This window comes from Pelodiscus sinensis, chromosome 12 (assembly GCF_049634645.1).
Source record: "Pelodiscus sinensis isolate JC-2024 chromosome 12, ASM4963464v1, whole genome shotgun sequence".
NCBI classification, from domain to species: domain Eukaryota; kingdom Metazoa; phylum Chordata; order Testudines; family Trionychidae; genus Pelodiscus; species Pelodiscus sinensis.
Genome location: NC_134722.1, coordinates 11,430,748 through 11,456,425, shown reverse-complemented (window position 1 = coordinate 11,456,425; position 25,678 = coordinate 11,430,748). Strand labels below are relative to the sequence as shown.

At 44.2% G+C, this 25,678-nt stretch overlaps 2 protein-coding genes across 4 annotated transcripts in view; one reads left to right on the top strand and one right to left on the bottom strand.

Moving 5' to 3' along the window:
- BCO1 (beta-carotene oxygenase 1) overlaps positions 1-25,678 on the top strand; it is a 146,549-nt gene that overhangs the window by 33,695 nt on the left and 87,176 nt on the right. For all 3 annotated transcript variants that reach the window (XM_075940005.1, XM_075940006.1, XM_075940004.1), the window contains exon 2: positions 19,680-19,790. The gene's annotated coding sequence lies outside the window, so the exon portion shown is untranslated. The remainder of the gene's footprint in view (positions 1-19,679; positions 19,791-25,678) is intronic.
- The window catches only part of LOC102457958 (polycystin-1-like protein 2), an 80,973-nt gene that overhangs the window by 36,749 nt on the left and 18,546 nt on the right, over positions 1-25,678 (bottom strand). The window contains exons 6-20 of the mRNA XM_075940717.1: positions 22,672-22,892; positions 21,486-21,890; positions 19,805-19,903; positions 18,182-18,231; positions 16,064-16,181; positions 15,096-15,303; positions 13,677-13,797; positions 12,915-13,056; positions 11,065-11,265; positions 9,242-9,387; positions 8,461-8,655; positions 7,012-7,137; positions 3,591-3,776; positions 1,292-1,416; positions 279-405 (exon numbers count right to left, since the gene is read on the bottom strand). Of these exons, the coding sequence (XP_075796832.1) occupies positions 279-405; positions 1,292-1,416; positions 3,591-3,776; positions 7,012-7,137; positions 8,461-8,655; positions 9,242-9,387; positions 11,065-11,265; positions 12,915-13,056; positions 13,677-13,797; positions 15,096-15,303; positions 16,064-16,181; positions 18,182-18,231; positions 19,805-19,903; positions 21,486-21,890; positions 22,672-22,892 (2,470 nt within the window). The remainder of the gene's footprint in view (positions 1-278; positions 406-1,291; positions 1,417-3,590; positions 3,777-7,011; positions 7,138-8,460; positions 8,656-9,241; positions 9,388-11,064; positions 11,266-12,914; positions 13,057-13,676; positions 13,798-15,095; positions 15,304-16,063; positions 16,182-18,181; positions 18,232-19,804; positions 19,904-21,485; positions 21,891-22,671; positions 22,893-25,678) is intronic.

The following is a 25,678-nucleotide window of genomic DNA, read 5'->3' as shown; positions in this document are numbered from 1 at the left end:
GTGGGCAGCCAAGAGAGAATCAGGCATGGTTATGATGGGAGGTGCCTTTTCTAGTTCCCTTCAACTACCTGCACCAAATCCCATGCAAGCAGAAAAAGGGAAAGGCTCCATTTGCCTGATAAATTCCAAGTGAATTTGCTAACATAATTGGAAGGCCAAGAACTAGGACATCACATGGGTCAGTGTGATGAGTCTGAAAAGAGAAAAGTCTCCAAACTCAGTAGAGCCAGCAAATTAAGGTGTTCATAAAATACATTGTCAGAGTAACAGTCACTTGCCCTTATATCCACGGTCTCATCACTGTCTCCTGAGACACTGAGAGAGGAGGCAGAGGGGAGAGTAAAGCTGGCCGAGCTGGAATCGGAGATGTTAATGGATGTGCCATCCATGCTGTCTGTTTGTAACCTGTCCAGAATTGGGGTCAGATGCAATCAGAGAAAATAAGAACAGATGGAGATAAAGACAGAGAAGTATTAATAGCACAGTGCAGAGTTGAAAAGCATAGCTGATGTTACACCAAGAGGAAAGGCTTCCTGGCTGAGTGAGTGTATCTAGCTAGTCTGGAGAACCATTTCTAACTCCAATGGCAAATGCTTCATATCCTGTCTCTGCTTGCTGTTGTTCTCCACATACTACAGTTAATAAACGATTTAAAAGGCACAATTTTTTAAAAAGTGCATATGTAATTGTGCATTTAATTTGGTCTTGTGTTTATACTCATGTTGTGAATTGGGAAGAGTAAATGCATCTAAATGTCCACATACATGAACAAATATTCGATTTCTATGCACAATTATTGCATCTGTGCATATTAGTGAGTTGCATACATGGTTGAAATTCATGCTCTACGTAAACTGATTTGGGGATGATCAATTACCTGAGATCTCACATTTTAATCTACTCAAACCTGTAACAATTTTTTTACCCACAGCAGCATCAGTAAACGCCGACAAAGAAAGAAAAACACTACGGGTGTTTTCTATCTATCTATAAATTTAAGTGGGTGCTGCTTGACCTGTATAATCCTAAAGAATCGTTTTTTGGCCACAGATCATATATGAGAATTGTCAGGCTAATCTTACTGAAATTAGTTGGAGTTAAAACTGTTCTTACAATGGATAGGTATAACCAGTTACAAACTCACAGCACCTATGGATTTGTTAGCACTTGTATAATATTTGGTTGGGTGACTCCATTTAATAAGAAAATAATAAATATTTTCCATGAGAAAGATTGGAGATTGTCAGGTGTGTAGAAACACAGGCCATAACTGAAATGTGCTGACTGTTACCTGTTTATGTACATTGCAACAGAGGGAGCGACTAATACCATCGGTTCATCATCTGGCAGCTTCCCAATCAGGAGTGTGCTTTGCAGGTTTTCAACTGTGTCCAGTAGCTGGTGCGAGACCAAACTCTGCAAAAGGACAAGGGAGCCTCCCAATATGCACTTGTTATTTGAAAACATATATTCTTTGCATTTCCCATTTGTGAGCTGTCTGAATTGATAACCATGCTTCCCTAATTCTAATTTCCAGGATATCTTTTTAAAGCAGCAACCTGGACAATATATGATCTTGGAAACCTCATATAAAGTTATTATAAGCAGTAAAATGACTTTAAAAAATTACTAACAAGCCTTAGTGTCTGCTGAGAAATTGGAGCAGTACAATTTGTTAAAGAAACAATGAAGTAGGAGGTGTGCCGATACCAAAGTGATAGAACAGTGCAAAATGATAGATAGATAGATAGATAGATAGATAGATAGATAGATAGATAGATAGATAGATAGATAGATAGATAGATAGATAGATAGATAGATAGATAGATAGATAGATAGATGTTTTAAAGGACAGTGAATTATGAGGGCATGCAAAGGGTATCTTAGAGTGGTCCATATGCATAATTCTGATGAGAGCAATACATACGGTATTATAAATAAATTCAATATTCTAATACTACTTATCGTCTTATCATGCATTATTCTATCCAAAGTTCTCAAAGCACCACAAACTTTATGGCTGTGATTCAGAAGTTATTTATGCCAAAGTATGTGGATCATTTCTTTTATACATTACTTCAGTAGGAGTATTCTGTGCTTCATACAAATGCTTAAATAGCTTGTTGAATCAGGGCCTAAGTGCTTAACTTTCACACTACCTTGGTTTAGGGAGCACTATTGTTCCTAATTTACAAATGGAAAAATTACAGTTTAGAAAGTTTAAGTGAAATTTTCTGGAGATCATACAGCAGACCAGGGGCAGAGGTTGGATTAAAATTTAGATCTTTGACTACCAACTCTGTGCTCTACCTGCTATTCACCTCTACCCCTTTGTCTCTCTCCCTTCTGTCAAAATGAGTATCTTAATATATTAATATTTTATACTGAATACCTTGTGCTGTCTCAGTTATAAGGTATTCATGTACCTTATAACTCACCTCTCCAATTACTTTATAACTCACCTCTCACCCCTTACAGTGATAGATTCAAAGGCTTGTTCCCTATAAGAACCACACAAAGGAATTTGTAATAATTCACACAGAAGTATAAAAAAACCCTAAAAACCCATACCGCATAAATCTGAATAGAAAATCAGGTGCTTTTCGGAAGGGTCAAGCATCATAAATGATAAAATCAGTGAAGCTATAGCCTGAGGCGCTGAGCACATGTAACTTTCTTAGGCAGAGCCATGCCATCCACAGGGGAGACCCCGGAGCAGCCACTCCAATCATCCTAAGGACGGGATGGTTCCCCCATATCGAGGTTAGTCCACAAGGCTCAGGGCAGCCTGGGGGATTACCTCGGGAGCCTGGTGTGGGGAGGCAGCAGGGCTTGGACCCTCCACTGCACTCACCACTGTGACCATGGGAAGTGGAGTGACCCAGAAGCCTGCTCTGCTCCACTGCCATCTCGTAGTTGGGTTGTTCTGCTTCACCATGGTAGCAGGAAGCAGAGCACCCCAGCCCTTATCCCAGCCCACTTAATTTCACTTCACTCCCCTAAGTGATGAGGGCTTGGGGAGCAAAGTGGAGCAGGCTGAGGCTGGGTCGTGCTGCTTCCTGCCACCATGGTGAAGTGGAGTGATCTGGCTGGGAGATAGGCTTTGGAGCAGAGCAAACTGCTGGGTCACTCCAGCTCCCATCACTGTTGGAGCAGGGCAGGGGCAGAGTAGGGGCAGAAAGAGGCAGGGCAGGGACTAGGCTTGATTTGCCTCCTGCCCCACACACCCAGGGACAGCTCTGTCAGGATATGGTGCACTAAGGAGGGAATAAAAGATGGAAAAATACTATCACAGTAGGTGCACTGATTTATCCAGTAGGGAAAGTATTACTCCATACAGTATATTCTGTAATATACTATTCTGTCCATTTTGTTTTCAGATATCTCAAGTAATGTTCTAAGAGGCTAATGTCACTTTCCTTAGGGAAGTATTCCATAGATCTCACTATCTTGATATTCTGCTTAACCCCTTTGCACCTAGTCGCTCCTCAGTGCACCTTAAGAAAAGCCACATTCAAACATTCAAATCAGAAGGGTTTTATCATCTGTGCCAGGCAGAGACATATGCAAAAATTGAACCACGTGAAAACAACCTGCCCAGCCTCTGGTGATGAAACATCCTCTGTCCCATTTTGTAGAGAAGCCATGAGCACATTGCTCACTGCGTTGAACAGGTAGCCAGCTGCATCCCTTCGCTTCTGATAATCCTCACTGTCCTCTGTGCCTACAGTGAGTAAGAATTCGCTGACATCTTTGAGGGTGTTACTGGCTTCCGCCTGAACAGAAGATACGGGGAAATGATTATGTGTGTGTATGCATTAAAAATAACAGGTGTTAAAATGAACCACACTGTGCTCACTGTATGGTGCCTTATGACATGAATAAGCCAACGAGACTATATGCAGAGAAAAATATTTTTCTGGTTATGGTGTATTTATATTACTTCCATGACTAAGCCCTAGTCATGGGTTTGGACCCCACTGTGCTTGGTGCTGTAAAAATACAGAACAAACAGGTGTTCTCCATCTCACACTATTTGTACCCCGAGTAACTGCTCAGCACAAGAAAGAATATCACAGCCTGGCCCTTCAGACTCAATCTGGAAAGATGCTGGACTTCCATTGTGCCCAGTGGCAGTGGAGATGCTCAGCACCCTTCAGGATCAGTCCCTGCTGCAATAAGCTGGTAGTACAATCCAGACAACGCCAAGAGTTTGACGTGTTTTATATGCAGTTGCCTTTGTGGGCAAGGACACAACCTTCCCCACACAGGTAACAAGACGCCCATTGACTTATGTAGGATTGAGTCCGTAGCTAGTTACATGTACTCCGATCTGAAAGTGGTGGCAGTCAGAAAGACAGATGGATTATTCCATGTCGTATTCAATATTGTACCTGTATCTGTGATGGGTTGTATCTGGAGCATGAATCCCCCTGCTGGAGGCCTGGCAGTCCTACTACATTCCGCCCCAGGAAGGAGCAACAAGAGAGGGTTCTCTAGGCCTGCCTAGACAGGCTGAATAGAAGCAGCCAATCAGAGCCCAGCAGGCTCAGATAAAAGGAGCTTCAGGGGCTGGACAGGTTAGTTCTTGGTTAAGACTGCAGAAGTAAGGAGGGGGTGTGCCTTTTTGGTCACAGGAGCACATGTGAGAGCGACAAGATGGGTTGCATTCATGGATGACTTGTGGTAGCACTTGGGAGGTGCACTGCCCCTGCCAAAATTTTAATTGCTAAATGGGGTGCACCCACATGCTCCCTCCCTGCCCCTCTGGGTGGCCCTCCTCACACCCCCTTGTCCTGCAGACACCAGTCACCCCTGCTTGCATTCTGGAGTTGAGAGCTTTAGCTTTGATTAGTTTGTGATCATGAAACCAAGGTTATAAATACACTAGAAAGGACAAGGCCCAGAATGGTCAAGGGACTGTGCAAATTTCTTTACACAATTCAGCCACTACCTATCCTTCAAATCTGCTACCCCTGCAGCTTCAATCTTGAACTTCTGCTCATGAATCTGAGCCACATTTTTGCCTTGTCTTTGGTTACCAGCCATTGCTGAAATACTCTGGAAGTTTGCTGGCTGACTTTGAAACAGTGTCAGAAATCAGGAGAAATGCTTTTTTTTATTGTCATTGTGTGCTGAGAAAACATGACCTGGAAAAGAATGATTCTGTCCCTTCCCCATTGACTCATCTCCCTAACAGCACAAGAAATGCTGGCTTGAACACTGAAATGAACAGCACCATCTACTGACTATTTAATAAAACAATGAGGCATCTTGAATACTAACAGATTTATTTGGGCATAAGCTTTCGTGGGTAAAACCCACTTTGTCAGGTGCACTGGAGTGAAAATTTCAGAGGCAGGGATAGATATCAAAAGAAGGGGGTTACTTATCAAGTGTGGGACCAGTGTTAACGAGGCCAATTCAGTCAGGGCAGATGTGGCTCACTCTCAGCCTCTGATGGAGAGGTATGCATACCAAGAGAGGAAAAATTGCCTTTCTAGTGAGAGAACCATTCTAAATCCTTTTTTGAGTCCTAATCTGATTGTGTTAAATTTGTAAATGAATTGCAGCTCTGCTGTTTCTCTTTGGAGTCTGCATTTGAAGTGTTTTTCTTAATAGAACAATGGATACTTTTAAATCCATAACTTGTCCAGAGAGGTTAAGTGTTCTCCTACTGGATTACGTAGGTTAGCTTTCTTGATGTCTGACTGGTGTCTATTTATCCTTTGGCATACAGACTGTCCAGTTTGGCCAATATACATGGTAGAGGGGCATTGTTAGCACAAGATGGCATGCATTACGTTAGAGGATGTGCAGGTAGATGAGCCCCAGATAGTGTGGATTATGTTATTAGATCCTGGAGTGGTGTTGCTTGTAGATATGTGGACAGAGTCGACAATGGAGTCTGTTGCAGGGATAGCATTTCTATTGTGTGGTGTGTGGCTGCTGATGAGTATATGCTTCAGGCTATTTAATGGTGTTCGAGTGACATTCAGAGACTCTTAGTATTTATGGCAAAGCTAAACAGCTAGGGTATGTCTAGACTACACGGCTCTGTCGACAGAGCCATGTAAACTAGCTTACATTGCAAAGTCAATGAAGTGGGGATTTAAATAATCCCCACTTCATTAAAATAAAATTGGCTGCCACGGTGTGCTGTCAATCAGCTGATCTGGCACAGCACAGCAGTCTAGACACGGATCGGTCGACAAGGGAAGCCTTTGTCGACCGCTCCCTTATGCCTCATGAAACTAGGTTTACAGGAGCGGATGACGAAAGCTTCCCTTGTCAACCGATCCGCATCTAGACTCCCGCGCTGTGCCGGATCAGCTGATTGTCGGCACACCACGGAGGGCATTTTTATTTTAATGAAGCGGGGATTATTTAAATCCCTGCTTCATTGTCTATGTCGGGTAAGCTAGTTTACATGGCTCTCTCGACAGAGCCGTGTAGTCTAGACATACCCCTACACTCAACTTCTGTTCCTGACACTGTGGAACTCCTCTTGTGGCAAGCTGCTTGTATCACTGAGGGCTGGGGGAGCATGTACATGCCAGGACAGCAAAAAGCCATGTTACGAGCATGAAGTCAAATGGATTGTGGAATAACTGGGCTTTGTGCTTATCATAGCAGCACCTTCCATCCTCAGATCTCAAAGTGCTTTACACACATGAATGAATTACATCCCCCTCCTCTGTGAAAGAGCTAAGTGTTGTTATGCCTATTTTATAGCTGGATCACTGAGTTTAACCCAAATGGCCAGTTACTGTTGGTGATGTAGTGACAGAACCAGGAAAAGAACCCATGAATCCTGATTCCTTGTTTCACACTCTAGACCATGTTGTCTCCTGACACACAAAATCCCTGCTCTCTTTATTTCTCTCTCACACTTCTATGCTGAAACATTAAGTGAAGAACAGGCTACTGCAAAGCAGTGATGCTCTCACTGGCCCAGGGCTCAGGCGGCGTTGATCAATGGAAACAGATGTGGCTCACAGCTCAGCTTACCTGTGCTGAGGAAGAGAGTTCTTCACTCCTGTAAGTAGTTTCTTTCAGCACCTCTGACATCTTAAGAGCAGTCTGTATTGATGTTACATTAACAGCAGACAGAGTTGTCAGCATCAGCTCTCTCAGCTTGGGATGAAAGGAGATAATTAGAGATGGGAACAAAGATGTTAATTGAGACCATGTAAATACTGCTGGATATTGACAAGCTAGGTTGCTAGAGATCTAATGGCAGAAACACTGCTCCCCAGGATAAGATAATTCAAGCTAGCATTAACTCTACTTGCAAATTGCCACTTTCCGCAGCTATTGACTGCATAATCACAGGGATATTTTGTCACTCTGAGACACAGGGGATTTACACATGTAACATCCATTAACACTAATGAGAGTGACTTGTGTGAATTCCTACCCTTTGAGAAGAATGTTTATAGGCCTTAGTGTATAACTACCACCTCTACAGAAAGCAGGGATGCAGACAGTTGGTTCTGAATAACGAATCACAGCTGATGAATTCTGGATATGTTGTATTTTTCCAACCCTGTTCCTCTCTGAGGAGCTCAGAGTAGAGGAGAAACATTTAACTGAGCGTGATATCACACCTGAATTGAGCCTTATACCACTGCTGTGAGTGGAAAGCACAAACAGGCAAGCGGGTCTAATGTGGTTGTGTTCTGCGTAGAGGTATGCACAAGGGGAGGCAAGCAAGCCACCTGCTGCCCCCCAACTGGTGGGAGGCACAGAACTCCACTGGGGCAGAGACAGTGATCCTCACCCCCCGACCTTGGAGCACAGAATACACCTCTCTAAAAGCAGTGAAATGTTAATTCCCGTGCATGATTCTCTGCCTAACACCACACAATCAACGAGTGGCCATGCTGGGATTAGGATACAGGAGCCCTGACCCCCTAGTTCCTTGCTCCAGTCATCAGACACACTTACCCATTAGTGATCCCCACCCAATACATTCAACATGAATGGTGCTTTTAGTGTGCCATTTTACTTGGGGAGATGCAGAAGCAAGACAAATGTTGGGACTGTACTAACTCTGCCCAGGAGGAGAGGGTTCAGAGAATCACAGAGTGACTCTAAGGGGCCTAAGATAGGCAATGGGCCACTGCCTGAGCTTTAGTAGGTACTCGCTACCCACAGTCAGTCTCAGGGTAAGTGCAACGCCACAACAGGACCCAGGGAGGTGGTGCTGAGATAGTCACGGGGGAGCATGTTGATATGGAAGGGGAAAAAAGTCAGAAGAGCCCCTGGAGAGAAGTGAACAGCTGATTCTTGCTAGCTGAAACCTACGGCAAATGCTAGGCCAAATCCTGAGAGATACTGAGAACCTACAACTCCCACTGACTTTGGAAGGAAGCATATTGGCCCTTCGTGCCACCTAATAAACAGAAAATGGAAAATGCGTCATTGTACTGTAAGAAAACAAACCAGCTGGCTGACCTCCCTTCGGGTGTTAATCTGCAGAGATGTATTAAAGGTCTCTCCCTGGCTCTCCCGATTGAGGACCGAAGACACTGACTTGTACAGCTGGAACAGAGACATGCTGTTGTTTCCTTCTTTCAGGATGACGTTTGCTTTCTTGGCTAGGGTGGCCTGTAGAGTCTGGTTCCCAGTGTTCATATCTTCATGTCGAACCTGAGGATGCAATTAGACAAGCCCGCAGCATTGTTATTGCTGCTACTATTATCCTTTTATAGCCTCCAATATCATCCTACAGATGTTCATAACGAAAGCTGATCAAGAAATGGAGCTTGTTCCCCTTTTTTTCAGGGACTTTTTTTTCCAGTGAATTTTTTCAACCATCTTTAGAACCAACCAGGAAAACTGCATCATTATTAGTGTATGGTGCCCTGTGCACAGCCCAATTCACCTCTGTCTTCTGTCTTGCTCCATTGAAATCAGCAGTGTGATGAGTCGCCTCATTGAGTAACACTGATGAAGCATGCTTTTTAATTCCCAGACTAACTAAACATTAGCTATGCTGTCCTCTATCTAAATTCTGGCCAGAACAAACTGTGATGGGAGGAACTGCTGAATGCATATGGGATTCTAAAAGAAAGCTTGTCTGGTCCTCCTTGATCAGAAGGATGGAGGCTGTGGACCACAGAAGAGTAATGGGTATAAATTGGAAGAGAGTGCTCTAGAGGGTTGGCAAGACCCCAAAATCATAGACTTAGGTATTGGCAGCTAGAGGCCTAGAGGAAACAGTTTTTCTGTGTACCTTGACAGTAGCATTAGTCTTAACCGTATCACCAAACTTATTGCTAACAGTAATTGTAACATGTAGAATATAGTTGTTTTTCTCTTCTCCAAGAGGAAGATATACTGACAGGAGTTCGGGATGTGGGCCACAATTCAGGAGGGAGCCTAGAAGAGAAAAGACAGTGTTACTCATCATACACTTCACATCTTATAGAACTGCTGAGCATCTCCAAAGAGGTACTGTGCAGTTTGTAGGATTGGGTGTGTATAGGCAGTTCCCAGGTTACGTACAAGATAGGGACTGTAGGTTTGTTCTTAAGTTGAATCTGTATGTAAGTCGGAACTGGCGTCCAGATTCAGCCGCTGCTGAAACTGACCGCCAGTTCTGACTTACATACAGATTCAACTTAAGAACCCCAAGCGTCCCCAAGTCAGCTGCTGCTGAAACTGATCAGCGGCTGATTCCAGGAAGCCTGGGGCAGAGCAACTCTGCCTCGGGCTTCCTGTAGTCAGTGCTGGTCAGTTTCAGCAGCGCCTGACTTGGGGACGCCTGGGGCACAGCAGCTGGGGTGCTGCTGGGTTGCTCCAGTAGCACCGCTCCTCGGCGCTACTGGACCAACCCAGCAGCACCCCAGCTGCTCTGCCCCAGGCGTCCTGATTCAGCCGCTGCTGAAACTGACCAGCAGAGGCTGAATCAGGACGCCTGGGGCAGAGCAGCTGGGGTGCTGCCGGGTTGGTCCAGTAGTGTCCAGAGCGGCGCTGCAGGGCCAACCGGCAGCGCCCCAGCTGCTCTGCTCCAGGGTCCACAACAAAAGCCTGGTCTGCTGGGGGGGGGGGCACACTAGCTGCGCCCCTCCCCCCCCCAGCAGACCAGGGACACGGGGAGCAAAGCTGCAGCAGCTGCGCCTTCCCCCCCCCCCCAGCAGACCAGAGACACGGGGAGCAAACCGTCTTCAGCAGACCAGGGGCACCGGGAGCGAAGCCGCAGCCGCGGCGGGGTCCCGTGCCTCTGAGGCTTTGCCAGAGCAAAGCCTCAGTAGCGCGGGAACCCGCCGCCGCTGTAGCTTCGATCCCGGTGTCTCTGGTCTGCTGGGGACGGTCTCCAGCAGACCAGGGACACTGGGAGCGAAGCCGCAGCCGCGGCGGGGTCCTGCGCCTCTGAGGCTTTGCTCTGGCAAAGTCTCAGAAGCGCTGGAACCCGCCGCGGCTGCGGCTTCACTCCCGGTGCCCCTGGTCTGCTGGGGACGGTCTCCAGCAGACCAGGGGCACCAGGAGCAGCTTTTCTCGCCCCGGAGGTCGAGGTGGCGGATCGCTGCCTGCGAGCTCCGGGGCGAGAAAGCCCCATTCGTAAGTGCGGATCCGACATAAGTCGGATCCGCGTAAGTCGGGGACTGCCTGTAGTTATAACCATGGAATCACGTCTCTTTGCTTTGATTTACAAAATGAAAATAAGTCTTCTGGGAAATTAACCCTTAAATTCAGATTCCTGCCTAAGGTGATTCCACAGCCCTGAAAGGGATCCTTTACAAACCTTCTGCAGTTTCTAAAGGGGAACTATGGTAAAAGTCATGGCCCTTTTATACATATATGCCCTGCTTATACGTGGTTTTTCTTTCCACTGTCATAGAGCCAAGTTGAGCAAGGGCTGCACCTTACTCCACACGTTTATAGTGAACAAGGGTCTATTCTGTCTGAAGTGAGGGTATGAGAATCTGGCCAGTTACTATCTGGCCAGCAGCAGAAGTGAGTTCCACCTGTGTTCTGTTAGTGAGGGAAGTACAAGGCTGGGCACCCATGCAGAGTAGCTGCCAGTCAGTCAAACAAACCAGCCCCAGAATTTACCTGATTTCAGGTAGAAGCAGTATGTGAGCAGACTGCTGTGTGCAGGGTGGCAGGAGTCCTCTGAGCAGGCTGTTCTACAGGAGATTGTGAAGCTGGTGAGCACCGATCCCTCCTCAGGAGATATAGCACAGACTGGGACCAGCTGTGAAGGCATCATGCTGACAACGTAGGTTTCGTCACCATATTCATGCTGAGTCATCGCTGGAAAGTTCAGAGGGACAATATTGGGCAGCTTTCAGCAGCACTGAGCATCATACACTAATAATGATGCCACCTGTTCAGGCTTGAGGAATGGCAATGATGTCTAACCAGATTCCTTTATAGGCTAATCTATAGCATAGAGAGCACTATTCATCACAGGGCCATTTCCAGATGTGTCTAAATCAGATGATCCACATCATAATGCATCATCTTGCATTATCAAACAGTTTGTGGCAAGCTAGAGTACATCTAGACTACAAGCTTCTTTCAAAAGAAGCTTTTTCAAAAGAGATTTTTTTCGAAAAAGCTTCTTTCGAAAGAGAGCGTCCAGACTACAAAAGTGGATCAAAAAAGCGATTCGCTTTTTTGAAAGAGAGCGTCCAGATTGCTAGGACGCTCTCTCGCAAAAAGGGCACCCGGAACCACTTCTGGCAGTCCTTTTTTATGTATTTATTTATTAAACTGCCTCCCCTGTGTCCACACACGAGCTCTTTCAAAAAAGGCGTTCTTCCTTGTAAAAAGAGGTTTACCAGTTTCAAAAGAAGCGCCACATTCTTTTGATTTCCTTTCGAAAGAACGCGACTCTAGTCTGGACTCAGGTGAAGTTTTTTTGAAAAAAGGGCAGTTTTTTTCCGAAAAAACTCTGTAGTCTAGACATACCCTTCTACCCTGCACTAGCCTGCCTGCTGTGCACGAAGTGTCTGTAAGGACCCTGCTGTCAGATATGAAATGTTCTGTAAGGTGCTTTGATCTACTCTGCTTTGAAATGGGAGTAGGCTAAAGTGCAGTGGGGTACTTTGAGCAATATGGCTCCCCTGCATGAAGGAGAATCTGGTCTAATTGGTGATCAAATGCAGCTAGGGTGGGGATGGGTCTTCATAAAGGAGAAAGCAAAAGTCTGCCAGAGGAGGGGCCACGGAGGAAGGGCAACTGGGAGCTTTCTCTTGAGGGCTGAGAGGCAGCTGAACTCTGAGCTGAAACCCTGAGTGGAGATGGGACTGATCAGGGGCTGCAGCCAGCCTGAAACCATGGGCAGAAGAGAGTGTGGCCACCTTTGGTGGTGAGAGTGAAATCCTGGAGCTGGTGTTGGGATGGTATGAACAGAAGAAGGTGACCAGCTGAGCCCAGGTTTGCTGAACACTTGGTTGGTTTGGTACATTCCCGTGGGCGTTTAATGAAGTTCTCTGGGGCCCGGAGAAGAGCTGGACTCTGTTTCCTGGTTTGTCAGGAGATCACACCAATGGCTGAAATCAGTCATAGAAGACATGGGAAAAACTGAGGCACAGCAGTCACAATACCACACATAGCCTCTGGGGCACATGTTTCAGTAGCAACTTTGCCACACCTGTACTCTGTGTGTGTGTGTATCATCCTTGTAAAATTAAGAAAAGGGTCATTGTAAACATAATGGCATTTAGTGTATTGAATTATTTAACGGCATATTTATCCTCTAGAATGTTTCTTATCCTGCTATGTACAATGTCTCCATATTGCAGAGATTGTATCTCAGGGGAGTAATAGAGATGCAGCCGTATTAGTCTGGTCTTGCTGAAACAAAAGACAGGACTATGCAGCACTTTAAAGACTAACAAGATGGTTTATTAGGTGATGAGCTTTCGTGGGCCAGACCCACTTCCTCCTTTCCTCACCTATTACTTTAATCCGAAATGCTTCTCCGTGTGTCTGCAGAAAGGAGCTGTTCAATACCAATGTAGATCTGTTGCTCTGAAGCAAAGTCAAGGAGCTCTGTTGGAAACCCTTCAGACTGCAGGCTGAAGGGAGGGAGGGAGCCTGGAAAATTCAATAGGAAAATTAACAAATCAGAAGAGGCTGTTGACTCTGATTTCCATCCAGAGACTTCACTAGATCTGTGTGCTATGTTGTTGAAAGACCAGTGTTTCTCAGAGTGGTCTTTCCCACAGTTCCCCTCGACTGCAAACAGCAAACTGGAGCCAATGAGAGCTGCGAGGCTCCATGGCTGTGGCCCGGTAAGTAAACAAACCGGAGCAGCCAGTTAGCATGTTTCTCAAAGTGGTTTTGTGGGCCACTTTGAGAAACACTGTTATAGACCCAGTCCTAACACATTTATTCAATTAACATAGCCGATGACATCAGCAGGAATTTTCCCCAACTTTGATACACGAGAATACGACGCACTAATGGAGACAAAGAATGTAATGAAATGTTAGTCCACCTGCGTGTACATGGCATGGAAATCTGCATGACAAATGTGTGTGCAACTGTGTGCTTGCTTTTATGCATGCAAGTGGCACGATTATCTCCACTAGTAGCAAATGCCTTAAAGGTATCTAGGGAGACACCTCTCTCCACCCCACCTCAAAGGGATTCGTTTCAATCTGGGTGTTTATTTTTAGTGGGTGCAGCATTTCTGATAAACCCACTCGTCTTACCTTTGACGGGAATGTGTTATCTAAATACCAGTTATACAGTACGGTCTCAGAGCCCTCTGGCATGTTGGCTTTCAAAGCAACTTCTGCAGTGACATTCACTGGCTTGCAGTTTGTCTCACACCTAGAAGAAAGGCAGGACAGGAATTATACACCAACAGATGACAGTACTCCTAGTTAAAAGCCCACCCTATTTTCACCGTCTTTTGGTTAGAGTCTGTTTATCTCATAGGTTATGAGGCAGGGAGTACATGATAGAAGTCAAAAACAGCAATGTTTTCAAAAACTCCCAAATGACTTTGGAGCCTCTGTCCTATTTTCAAAAGGAGCATAGGCGCTACACATGCTACAGTGGCAAAGCCGTAATGTAAACACTTGCTACAGTGACAAGGGGTTTTTCTGTTGTACTAAATCCACTCTCTCAAGAGATGGTAGCAGGGTCATTGGAAGAATTCTTCCCTCAACCTAGCAGTGCCTACACTAGGACTTGATTTGGCTTAAATTCACAGCCCTTAGTAGCGTAGCTCAATCGACCTAAGTTTTAAGTATTGACCAGGCCTTAGACACCTAAGAGGAAGTCTACACTACAAAATTATGTCAGCTTAAGCTACAACAATGTACAGCCACTGCAACAATTGAATCAGTTTACACATCTGCACTATGCTCCTGTGTCAGCAGTGCACATCCTCACCAGGAGCATTGTGGGATGGCTTCTGAAAGACAGCAACAATTGATGCAAGCAATACAGCATCTACAGTTCTGACACTGTGTTGACCTAACTACATCAGCTCAAGCACTATGCCTCTGACAGAGGTGGCATGTTATTAAGTCAGTGAAGGGGGCGAGTTACATCAGTGGGAGCTGCATTTTAGTGTAGATGCTAAGGATATGTCTACACAGGAACATTATTTCAAAATAACATGCATTATTTTGAAATAACTGAGTCTGCGTCTACACAGCAGGCAGTTATTTTGAAATAATTTCAAAATACTATCAAGTTGGAGGATTTCTTACTCCAACTCCTGTAACCCTCATTGTACAAGGAGTAAGGGAAGTTGGAGGAAGAATGCTTTATTTTGAAATAAGTGCTGTGTAGACACTCCCAATTTCAAAATAAGCTATTTTGAAAAAAGTTACGCAATTGACGAGTTAAGCCCCGCTGTGTAGATGCATCCTTTAACAGAGTTAGAGTTGTGTAAGCTGCCTTATGTTGATCTAAGTCCACAGAGTAGACCAGGCCTACGTCTCATGAAACTTAGGCTCCTCATGGCCATATTTTCAAACTTTCTTAGGTGACTGAAGGTGCACATAGACCCTTGAATGCTTTTGAAAATTAGCCCATTACTCTCATTGATTTCAGTGGTTGCAGGAGGAAATGTAACAATCCGAATGGAGAATAAGTACTCTGGTTGCAAGGCAGACCTGATTTCTGGGCGCAGTTCCTGTCTGGCAGTCACGTACAGACACTCCTCATGCTGCTTCTCTTCTTTTCCATGGCTCATGACTGTCACTTTCAAGGTCACTGCTGAGTTTGGTGGGGGCAGGCAGGAAGGTGGGATCTGTGTCATACTCTGATTAGTGGAGATTACTTGCTGCTGCACGCATTCCTGCCACCCAGACCAGCAAGCTCCTGTGCAAACATTTCCTTTTAAATGAGGGTAATAATATCCAACTCATCTCTCATGCTTTTCATCCATAGAACTCAAAATGCCTCACAAAGGAGGCAAGTCTCACTATCCCTATTTCACAGGTGGGAAAACTGAGGCATGGAAAAATGATGAGACTTAATAAGAGTGGCCTACATGCCCAGTGGCAGAGCCAGAACCCAGATCTCCCAAGTCCTGGTCCAATGTTAAACCTTGAATGCTTTTTTCCCCTTGTGGTAGAAAAACAGAAGCATCCTCCCACTTCAGATACTGCAGGCCTGATTCTCCTTAGTGTAAAAAGGGGATCTGCTACTCTGGCACTGCTGGCGCATTTTGCAGTCAGATGTCAGAAATTTGCTGGGAGCTGCCAGTTAATTTTGCTGGCTCACTGGGGTCCATCCAGCTCCTAAGACTCTGAGTATGGGGCAGGTGGAAGTAGAAGGCTGAAGAGGCTGAGGGTCGGGAACACATCTCTTGAAAGATGGAGCCTAAGAAGCCACCATCCCCAGGGAGAAGATCAGACCAATGTCCATGCAGCAGTATTGTGGAATGAGCTTGTTATTAAAGCTAGGCCCATGTGGAGTGATGTTTTGATTGTACAATGAGCACACAGCATTTGTTTATAGCCAGGTGGGATCTATGGCATCTGGCTATCAGTCTGGCAAACACATCCAATAGGATGGTGAGTTTACCATTAGGCAGCTAGCTAACTGTAGGAAAAAACAAAACATGCCCTGCACTTACCACATGTCCAGGTGTAGGTAGAATTATCTCTGTCATCTAGCCAGTCAAGTGTAACGGTTGTGAAAGGATCCGCATGGCGACTAGGTTTAATGTACATTTTATTTTTCCTTCTGTCACCCTAAACAAAAAGTGAACATACCAATTAGAGCAGCAACGTGCGTGAACAGATGTCTAACCTTTCATGGTTTTGTAATGAATAAGAAAAAGGGAGTTGCATTGTTCTCTTAGCAGAGAGATTCAGGGCTAAACAAATTAGATCCCAGTCTTGCAAGCTACTCCATTTAGAGCTGTAACTTAAATAATGGTCTATGTCTATGACCTTTTATGTCCAAGGTCATAGACATAGAAGATCTGAGACTAGAACTCAGATGTCACAACACCTAGTCTTGTGGTTATAAGCACCAGACAGTCCTTTCTCTTACAACAGGTCACATAACAGTAATGATGTCTTTTTCTTTTTGTCACACTACGTCTATACTGCGCTATTTTTGCGGAAAAGGAAATGCAAATGAAGTGCTCAGCATTTCTCATGCTTTCATTTGCATATTTTCTTCCGATTCTTTTTGCATAAGAGGCTTTTGCGCAAAAAAAGCAGTGTAGATGGGGACATTTTGCGCAAAAAAACCCTTTTGTGTAAGAACCCTTATTTCTCTTTTTTTTTAAAGGAATAATGGTTCTTGTATAAAAGGGTTTTTTTTGAACAAAATGGCCCCATCTATGCTGCTTTTTTTTGGAACAAAAGCCTCTTCCGCAAAAAGGATTGGAAGAGAATATGCAAATGAGAGCGTGAGAAATGCTAATGAGCACTTCATTTGCATTTCCTCTTCCACAAAAATAACTCAGTGTAGACGTAACCTCAGAGTCCTGACACATAATGGCTCTAGTCATGAAGACAAGCAATGCCTCCTGTTTCTCATAGGGTATGTCTACACTACCACCCTAGTTCGAACTAGGGTGGTTAATGTAGTCATACGAACTTGCAAATGAAGCCCGGGATTTGAATTTCCAGGGCTTCATTTGCATGTTGCCGGGCGCTGCCATTTTTAAATGTCCGCTAGTGCGGACTCCGTGCCCGCAGCTACAAGCAGCACGAACTAGATAGTTCGGATTAGGCTTCCTATTCTGAACTATCTGTACGCCTCGTGGATACAGATAGTTCAGATTAGGCTTCCTATTCTGAACTATCTAGTTCGTGCCGCGTGTAGCCGCGGGCACGGAGTCCGCACTAGCGGACATTTAAAAATGGCGGCGCCCGGCAACATGCAAATGAAGCCTGGGAAATTCAAATCCCGGGCTTCATTTGCAAGTTCATATGACTACATTAATCACCCTAGTTCGAACTAGGGTGGTAGTGTAGACATACTCTGACATAGTTTCTGTTTTGATTGGAGTCTGTTTTGAAGGGATACTGTCATCTTAAAAATTATGTCCATGTGAAATTCTATACTGGCTATAGTTACAAGTAAACCTTAAGATTATTACATCACAAAGAAAAAAACATAATTTTAACTTATGTTTATAGTTTGTTTATGGTTATGGATTGACAGCACTTACGGTATTGTCAGTTTCATTTTTTTACTCTAAATAGACTGTTAGCATCTTCTTTACTGAAAAGACCCTTATCAGTATCAACAGGGGAGCAGAAAAACCTTTAGGGACAATGTAAAAAGGACTTACAATAAATTTGAGACATTCTATTTAACAGATACCCTCTCATAAAATGGATTTTTTTTAAAGTTGACTTTTAAAAAATATATATAAGAGGATTTCAGTCCAAGCAGTGTTGGTTGTTGGGGAAAAATATGTTTTCTAATCTGTTTATTTTTATTGGCTGGCTTTTACTGTGAACTTTAGAAAATATGTAAAGCCTGTCATTGCCGCAGAGATATAAAGTGTGGATTCTATGTAGCAGTGCCTCAGATTTAAAGGGCACAGCCATGTGATGTGCTGAACATTTCAACATCCCCTGCTGAAATCAATTGGAGTTGAGGGTGCTAAGCAACATGAAAAATCGGGTCCATAATTCTGTGTGTTGCAAATATTCTTCAGGCAGTATTAACAACCAAGATATATTTCTTAGCATTTTCACTTAGGGTTATACCTTTGAACAATACTCACATTTGTCTTTTGAACGTTTGCTTTGGATTTGTCTTTGTCATGAGACAGGTCTGTTAAATATAAAGAAGATAACAGCATGTTTTACTGCCATTCAGAAGGCTGCCAGACAGCCATGACTGAGCATTGTGACTGCAGGCAAATCATGATTTACTTAAATCTGTCTGAAAGTCAGGGTTACAGGAATCAAACTCCCAAATTATGATAAGCAGAAATGTTGCAATGGGCAAAATAAGAACAAGACGCAACTAATATACCGTATTATAAGAAGAGGATCCTGTTTAGCCTCTCATTTACAGTGGGTAAATCAGGAGTAAATTAATTGAACTTTTTTTTATTACTATGGTATCTAGGAACCCTACGCTACATCTAGACTGCAAGCCTCTTTCGAAAAAGAGCATCTAGACTACAACGAGTACTTTCAAAAAAGCAAGCCACTTTTTCAAAAGAGAGCACCCAGGCAGTCTGGATGCTCTCTTTTGAAAAAGCACAGTTTGCATTACATAGCGCCTTTTTTTCAAAAAAGGCGTTATTCCTCGTAAAACGAGGTTTTCCGCAGTCGAAAAAACTGCCGCATTCTTTCTATTTACTTTTGAAAGAACGTGGCAGCAGTCTAGATACAGGAGAAGTTTTTTTGAAAAAAGGCCACTTGTAGTCTAGACACACCCCTAGTGATGAATGACAGTCCCATTGTGCTAAATGCAAACACTGACCAAAAAGACAGTGCTTGCCCGCAAAAAGCTTACATCTTAAGGGAGAATGCAAAGACAATTTGAGAGAGTGGAAATGAAGGGGTCACTAGTGTTATTACTGTAGCTCATTAGTTCATGGGATCAAATATATCACTATCTTTTTACTATTAAGAATATAGCTGTGACTTGAGCTCTCTAGTAACATGCTATTTGTCGACAGCAGTTCACATGCTGCTGGAATTCAGGTATTACACAGCATCTGCAAGTATTTCCCAGGCCACATCTATGGCTAATTCTTTCTAGCACAAACATGTGTGCAATATGTAACCTTGTGCAGAGAGATGCCAAGCCGGGACCACTTCAAAGCCAGGATAACTCTCTTCATTAGGCAGAAATAATAAGGAGCTATTGGCCTTTTATAAAAACATGATTTTTTAAATTGACAATGTTATGCATTCTTGTAACTCTCACTTGATATTTAAAGTGAATTGAGTGCTGGTAAGAGGTGCCAAATGGACACTTCTTAGAAGTCCATCTTCTCATATAGGGATGATCCTGCTCTATTGAAGTCAGTGGCAAAACTGCTAGTGGTTCTGTAGTGCAACTAGTACTGGATGAAACAATAACAGAATGATCAAGGCTGGCTTTCCTGTATTTCATAGCCAGTGTCCCTGCTTCCTTATATTAAGGACTGGACTGGATGAGGAGCGTGTGTTTATTCTTCATGCCTAGTCAGTCCCTTGTCGTCTCTGAGATTAGCAACAAGACAGTCAATGAGTGTATATGTTGGTTCTGGCTTCTTTCCCCAGAGTCTCCAAGAAACTGCTTCTGGTGGGAAGCAATGACCATGCAAGCACTCAGTACAGTGAACTGATTTACTCTGAGGGGTCACAGGATACGACTGCAAACAGCAATGCTAGGTAAGCATTATTACCTTCGTTCAGAGAACTGTTGGCCACTACAGCGATACTCCCAATCTCCACACTCATGTTCGAGAAGGCATTCATAGCCAGCACCTTGACCACAAATGTACCTATGAAGGACAGGGTGGCAAAGATAAAGCATTAGCTGCAGTTGTGCACTAGACCTACATGTTTGAGTCATAAAATCCAACTTTGTGCCCCAGGTCTTTATGAAGAGATCCTTTACCTCCCTTGTGAATTGCTAGGCTTGCTGAGCTTATCCTTAGAATAAGACTTAGGCAAAGGCAGTGGACCTCCAAGAACAGTGCTGCCCTCACATCTGAACTTTTAAAAACTCTTTGACCACCTTCAGCTTAACACTGCCAGCTAGCTCCGATAGCACCTCACAACAACAAATCCAGGAACAATGTAACTGGCCTGCCTCCAAAACTGAACTGCACTGGATCCCAAACTCCATCAGCTTATAGGGTGTGTAACACCCTGCCCCTGAGTGGATCAGCAGCAGTGGGAATTAAACCTGTCACCTCTAAATCTAAAGCATGAGACTCTTCTGCCTGAGCTAAAATATAAGATTTACTATTTGCCAAGCGGAGACAGGTACATCAACCTCTGTGGCTCCAGCCACCACTAGAGGGGGAGAGAGCACTACAGTGAGGGGTATTCATAATATGGCCACCAGGGAGACAGAATAGCTAGAGTCAGGGTCAGCACAAAACCTTCCAGTGTGATTGCCAGTCCAAGATGACCCACATCAGAACAACTCAATCCAGATAATGTGGCTTCTGCCTCTAGTCTCATCCTGAGTCTGTTAGGACTGCTGTCCTTCCTCCTTCCACTCCTCCCCCAGCAAAATGTGCTTGCACTCTATGTGCCCCTCAGTTGCCTTACAGATGTTGTGGGGCCCTCTCCAAATGCCAGGTACCAGGCAGAACACTTTTTTAACCACCCTGTGTCCCATCAAGAGTTTGAAAGTTGTACTTCTACTGTCATGGTACAGATCTTGGTGCACAATGTCGGGCAAGCCCAGCTTTGGAAATGAGCATGCACCAATGCTCATGGGCAGACATAGCTGCTAAGTGATGGATCTTGTATTGGTTAGAAAAATAAAAGACTGAAGGCCCAGTTGTCCACTTTGTTACACCATGTTTGCGTTGACCTGACACCAGTTAAATCATTGGAGTCACCCATGTGTAGAACTGGCCCTGCACCTTTAGGTTGCACAGAATAGTTGCTTGAATAAAGAAGAGAAAACAGAAAATAAGTAACTGCACAGCTGCCACACAGACATCTCAACAAGCTTGTATGCCCCATCCTTCTTACAGAGACACAACAAACATCTTATCAAACTGAGACTTGACAGTAACTATTGATTTGCATTATTTAAGAATTACAAAGAAATATTGAAGGAGAGAGTGTATACTGTATTTTGATGTGGCCTAGATAGCTCTGAAATTGTGATGCATGTATTTTCTATGTAGGATACTTGTCAGTCTATCCGAACTCGGTCTGTGTGCAGAGACAGCAGCTATTTTTTTCTCAGAATTCTTGCAGCCTATTGCAAAGGAGATCCAATTGCCCTCAGATGGAGAATTGACTTTTATACTTTCTTGCTTTCCTTAATCTTAAGTAAAAAAAAAAAAACAAAAATCAGACTCTTTATAGGGAAAAAAATAATATGACAGAGAACTGTACCTTCAGAATGGACAGGAATGCTGTATATTCCAGGTTCTCCTTTAGAGATGTCTTTCTGGTGAGAGTATGTTTTGTTAGATCCGACCACCTCAAACTTCAGCTTATCTGGTGTACCATGAGCCACAGACACATTTATTTCCAGGTTTTTTCCCATTTCCAGTGTATTGGAAGCTAACACCGCCTGAAGACCAGATATAGGTTCAACTAATTGAACAGTGATGCTTTCAGAAACCTCTGTAGTTGTTGTGTTGCTGGTTGCCAGAATTTCTAGTTGATGTAGCCCTGGGCCAATCAGCTGCTGAGAGGTACCATCAAGCGTCAGATTATGAGGGACAGTTCCTTCCTTTGCACTGGATTCAATCAGAGTCATGTTGTCAGCTGTTAGCGTGTATGTCACTCCAGTACCTAGAAAGTAGGATTTCAGAATTTGGTTACAGATCATTCAATATTGGCACATAAATAACTGAGCTAGGCAACTATTGCAGCAATGTTCTGCAAACATTCATCTCCAGATCACACAATGAGTCTATGCAGAGCCAGAAACCAAGTATTGGACTCCTAGTGCCCAACTGTCATGGATAACATAGGCAAGGGAAGGCCTTGCCCTCCCAAAACTGCCCTCCCAAAATTGCCGGCTGCTTGGGATAGCTGAGGCCACAGCGTGGCTGCTTGGGTCTCTGTCCACCAAGTGCTCCAGCTGGCTAGGAAGGTTGGGGCTGTGCCACTCACTGGGATGGGGGAAACGAAGAGATCTGGGCATTTTCAGAGGGTGGGAGGCAGTCACCTGCAGTGGAGGCCAAGCTTGGCTCCATAAGAGGGAGGGGGAGTTGCAGAAGAGGTGGGCACTCAGGTAGAAGGAGCTGGGCTGGGGCTTGCCTTCCCCAACTGTATGTTCACCCACATCCATGCCCGTACCCATGCTCCAACTAAATGCAGTGCCAAGAAGAGCAGGCTGTATTAATTCTTTAGGCTGATATGGTCCTTGCTTGACAGATGTATCCAGAAGGGAAAAGGGTTTGTGCTCACATCTGAAGTGTGTCCATAGCATGGAAGTGGGATGAAGTTAGTTTGAGAGAGTTAACGTTTAGTGAAAGCTTTCGTTTAAATAAATACAGATTTGCTTAGTGGAGATTCTGCCTGTACCCACTGAACCTGCCACTTATCTGTGCAAACTGATTCTTCTCACCTCCATTAAGTTCAACTTGGATCCATAACATTTCCCCGTACAAGGTCCTGCAGTGAGAACTGTTTCCTGATTCGTACTTGCTGTAGCACCCAGTAATGCTGAGCTGATCCATCTTGTCCTGAACAGTCACTAGTTTTTGTGCTGTAACGTGCCATTCACTGGTTGTGCATTCCACAAAGACAGTAAACTCACCAGGGGAGGTATACCGGTGTGTCACATTGCTGGACAAGCTTAAAAGCAAAAGGGACATCCAACTGTCAAGGGAGGTTGCACTTGAGAGGTTTATAGTACGATCTGAAAACAATGGCCACTATTCCTGAATTATGCCTCTAAGAGAAATGTGTTATTGCCTTCAACCTCACTAATTCCTATTATGCTTGTGTATTATTCCAGGGTTAAGTTTGTCTCCCTGTCCCCAGTGAATATGCAGTAACACAATATGTCAGGTGGTCACACTACATTTCTTTCCTCCCAATTTTTCATCCCCATTTATCCTATTGCTACAGTCAGTGGGAGCTGAGGATACTCAGCATTTTGCAAGATCATCTCAGTGCTGGTCTATTCTCATCTCTCTAACCCTGGCCTTTGCTATGCTCGTGTCAGGGACTGTAGGTATCAACGTCCAGACCACAGGCATGAGTAAGTTCTAACCTGCCACTCAGCAACCTGCTAAAACCGGTTCTCAGAACTAGAAGCTGAACTCAGAGGACCCTAGTCCTGGGATCTGACTGGCCAAATGGCTGGGGTCCTGACTGGTTCCATGCTTTTATTTAAACCAGGAACAGGAAGTTGTCCATGCAACTGAGTGAACATCCCCTCCTGCTTCCTTGACTGCTTCCCTGGTGCTGTCTGCTCCTACTGTCTGACTTTGATCTCCTAGTAACCTGACCCTGTCAGCTTCCTGACTGTGATCACCTGAGCTGACCTGGCTCCCAATTCCTGCTCCTGACTGTTTGGATTTGTTGGCAAAAATGTCTCCTCATTGCTTACACTAGTGCAGCTCTCTTAGCGGCATAAGTGGTAGGTGCACTCCTACTGAAAAGGGTCCTGAAGCCACTAGGGTTTGTAACACAGGGGAGATACTCACAAGTAAGTGCCTAAGGGAGTTTGGATTACAAGTTCCAAAGACTTTCGGTAAGGATTTTTGAATCTCTCTCACCATGCTGTATAACCCTGCTCAAAGCCACCAGCAGAATAAAGAGGTGAGAGAAACCACAGAATGCAAATCAATGCAGAAAATAAATATCCATGGAACTGTTATTTATGAACTATTTATTTATTACAGTACCACCTGGGAAACTTAATCCAAGGTCAGGGTAGATGACATGAGGCATTGTATAAACACGTAATAAAGGTCTTTGTGTGACTATGAAAAAGACTGAGTTTAGATAGGGTTTAGCTAACATGAGTTAGCTGAGATGAGTTAAGCACAATCTCAGCTGGACCACTTCTGAATAACGCAAGGCCAAAGGAGACCATCCCTGCTCTAGAGCACTCACATGGCTGATATAGACAAATTGGGTTAGTGGGGGATTGAGGGAATGAGGTAACCATAAAAATGTTAATTTGCTGAAATCTGATCAAGATAAAATATGTTTTTATAAAGCTCTTTACCTGTGCCATTAATAGTGCCTTCAGCTATTAACCCTGAAAGAATATTTAACAGTACATTTACTTTTTACCCTTTCTGCTCTTTTTTTTTTTACATTTCACTCATGGATTATATAAGTAGATGGATGAGTTTATAGGCTGATTCCCTTTCTGGATTTCCCTGCACTAGAACAATGCAGCAAAAGTGATCTTCAAATATTGCAGAGAAATATTTGGTTGTTAAAAGAAAAACTTCATGGATTTCAAATCTGAGAGAGTCACTGCAGTAATTTAGTCTGACCTCCTAAATAACACAAACCAAGAACTTCCCCAAAATAATTTTTAGGGTAGCAATAAGCAACCTAGCCTAGTGAGTGGTCTGTGTGAGTCACCCTTCTTCATCTCAGTGGGCTGCAAGATTGTTCTAACCAAGACAGTCTCCCAGGATAATTTTGCTAACTTGCGTACCTAGAATTTGCAGGGTGTGCTGACTGAACCGTAGCAGTGGTTTGACTGGATGCAGAGGCAATGCATGGCTCCTAGACTCAGTGTTGTGTGCAGTCAGCATGCACCTCACTTCAGGGAATCATAGAATACTAGGACTGGAAGGGACCTCGAGAGGTCATGGAGTCCAGTCCCCTGCCCTCATGGCAGGACCCAGTACTGTCTAGACCATCCCTGACAGACATTTATCTAACCTACTCTTAAATATCTCCAGAGATGGAGATTTTACAACCTCCCTGGGCAATTTATTCCAGTGTTTGACCACCCTGACAGTTAGGAACTTTTTCCTAATGTCCAACCTAAACCTCCCTTGCTGCAATTTAAGCCCATTGCTTCGTGTTCTATCCTCAAAGGCCAGGAAGAACAATTTATCGCCCTCCTCCTTGTGACACCTTTGTAGATAGCTGAAAACTGCTATCATGTCCCCTCTCAGTCTTCTCTTTTCCAAACTAAACAAGCCCCAGTTCTTTCAATCTTTTTTCATAGGTCATGTTCTCTAGACCTTTAATCATCCTTGTTGCTCTTCTCTGGACCTTTTCCAATTTCTCCACATCTTTCTTGAAATGTGGTGCCCAGAACTGGACACAATACTCCAACTGAGGCCTAATCAGTGCAGAGTAGTGCGGAAGAATGACTTCTCGTGTCTTGCTCACACAACACACCTGTTAATGTACCCTAGAATCATGTTTGCTTTTTTGGCAACAGCATCACACTGTTGACTCATATTTAGCTTGTGGTCCACTATAACCCCTAGATCCCTTTCTGCCATACTCCTTCCTAGACAGTCACTTCCCATTCTTTATGTGTGAAACTGATTGTTCCTTCCTAAGTGGAGCACTTTGCATTTGTCCTTATTAAACTTCATCCTGTTTACCTGAGACCATTTCTCCAATTTGTCCAGATAATTTTGAAT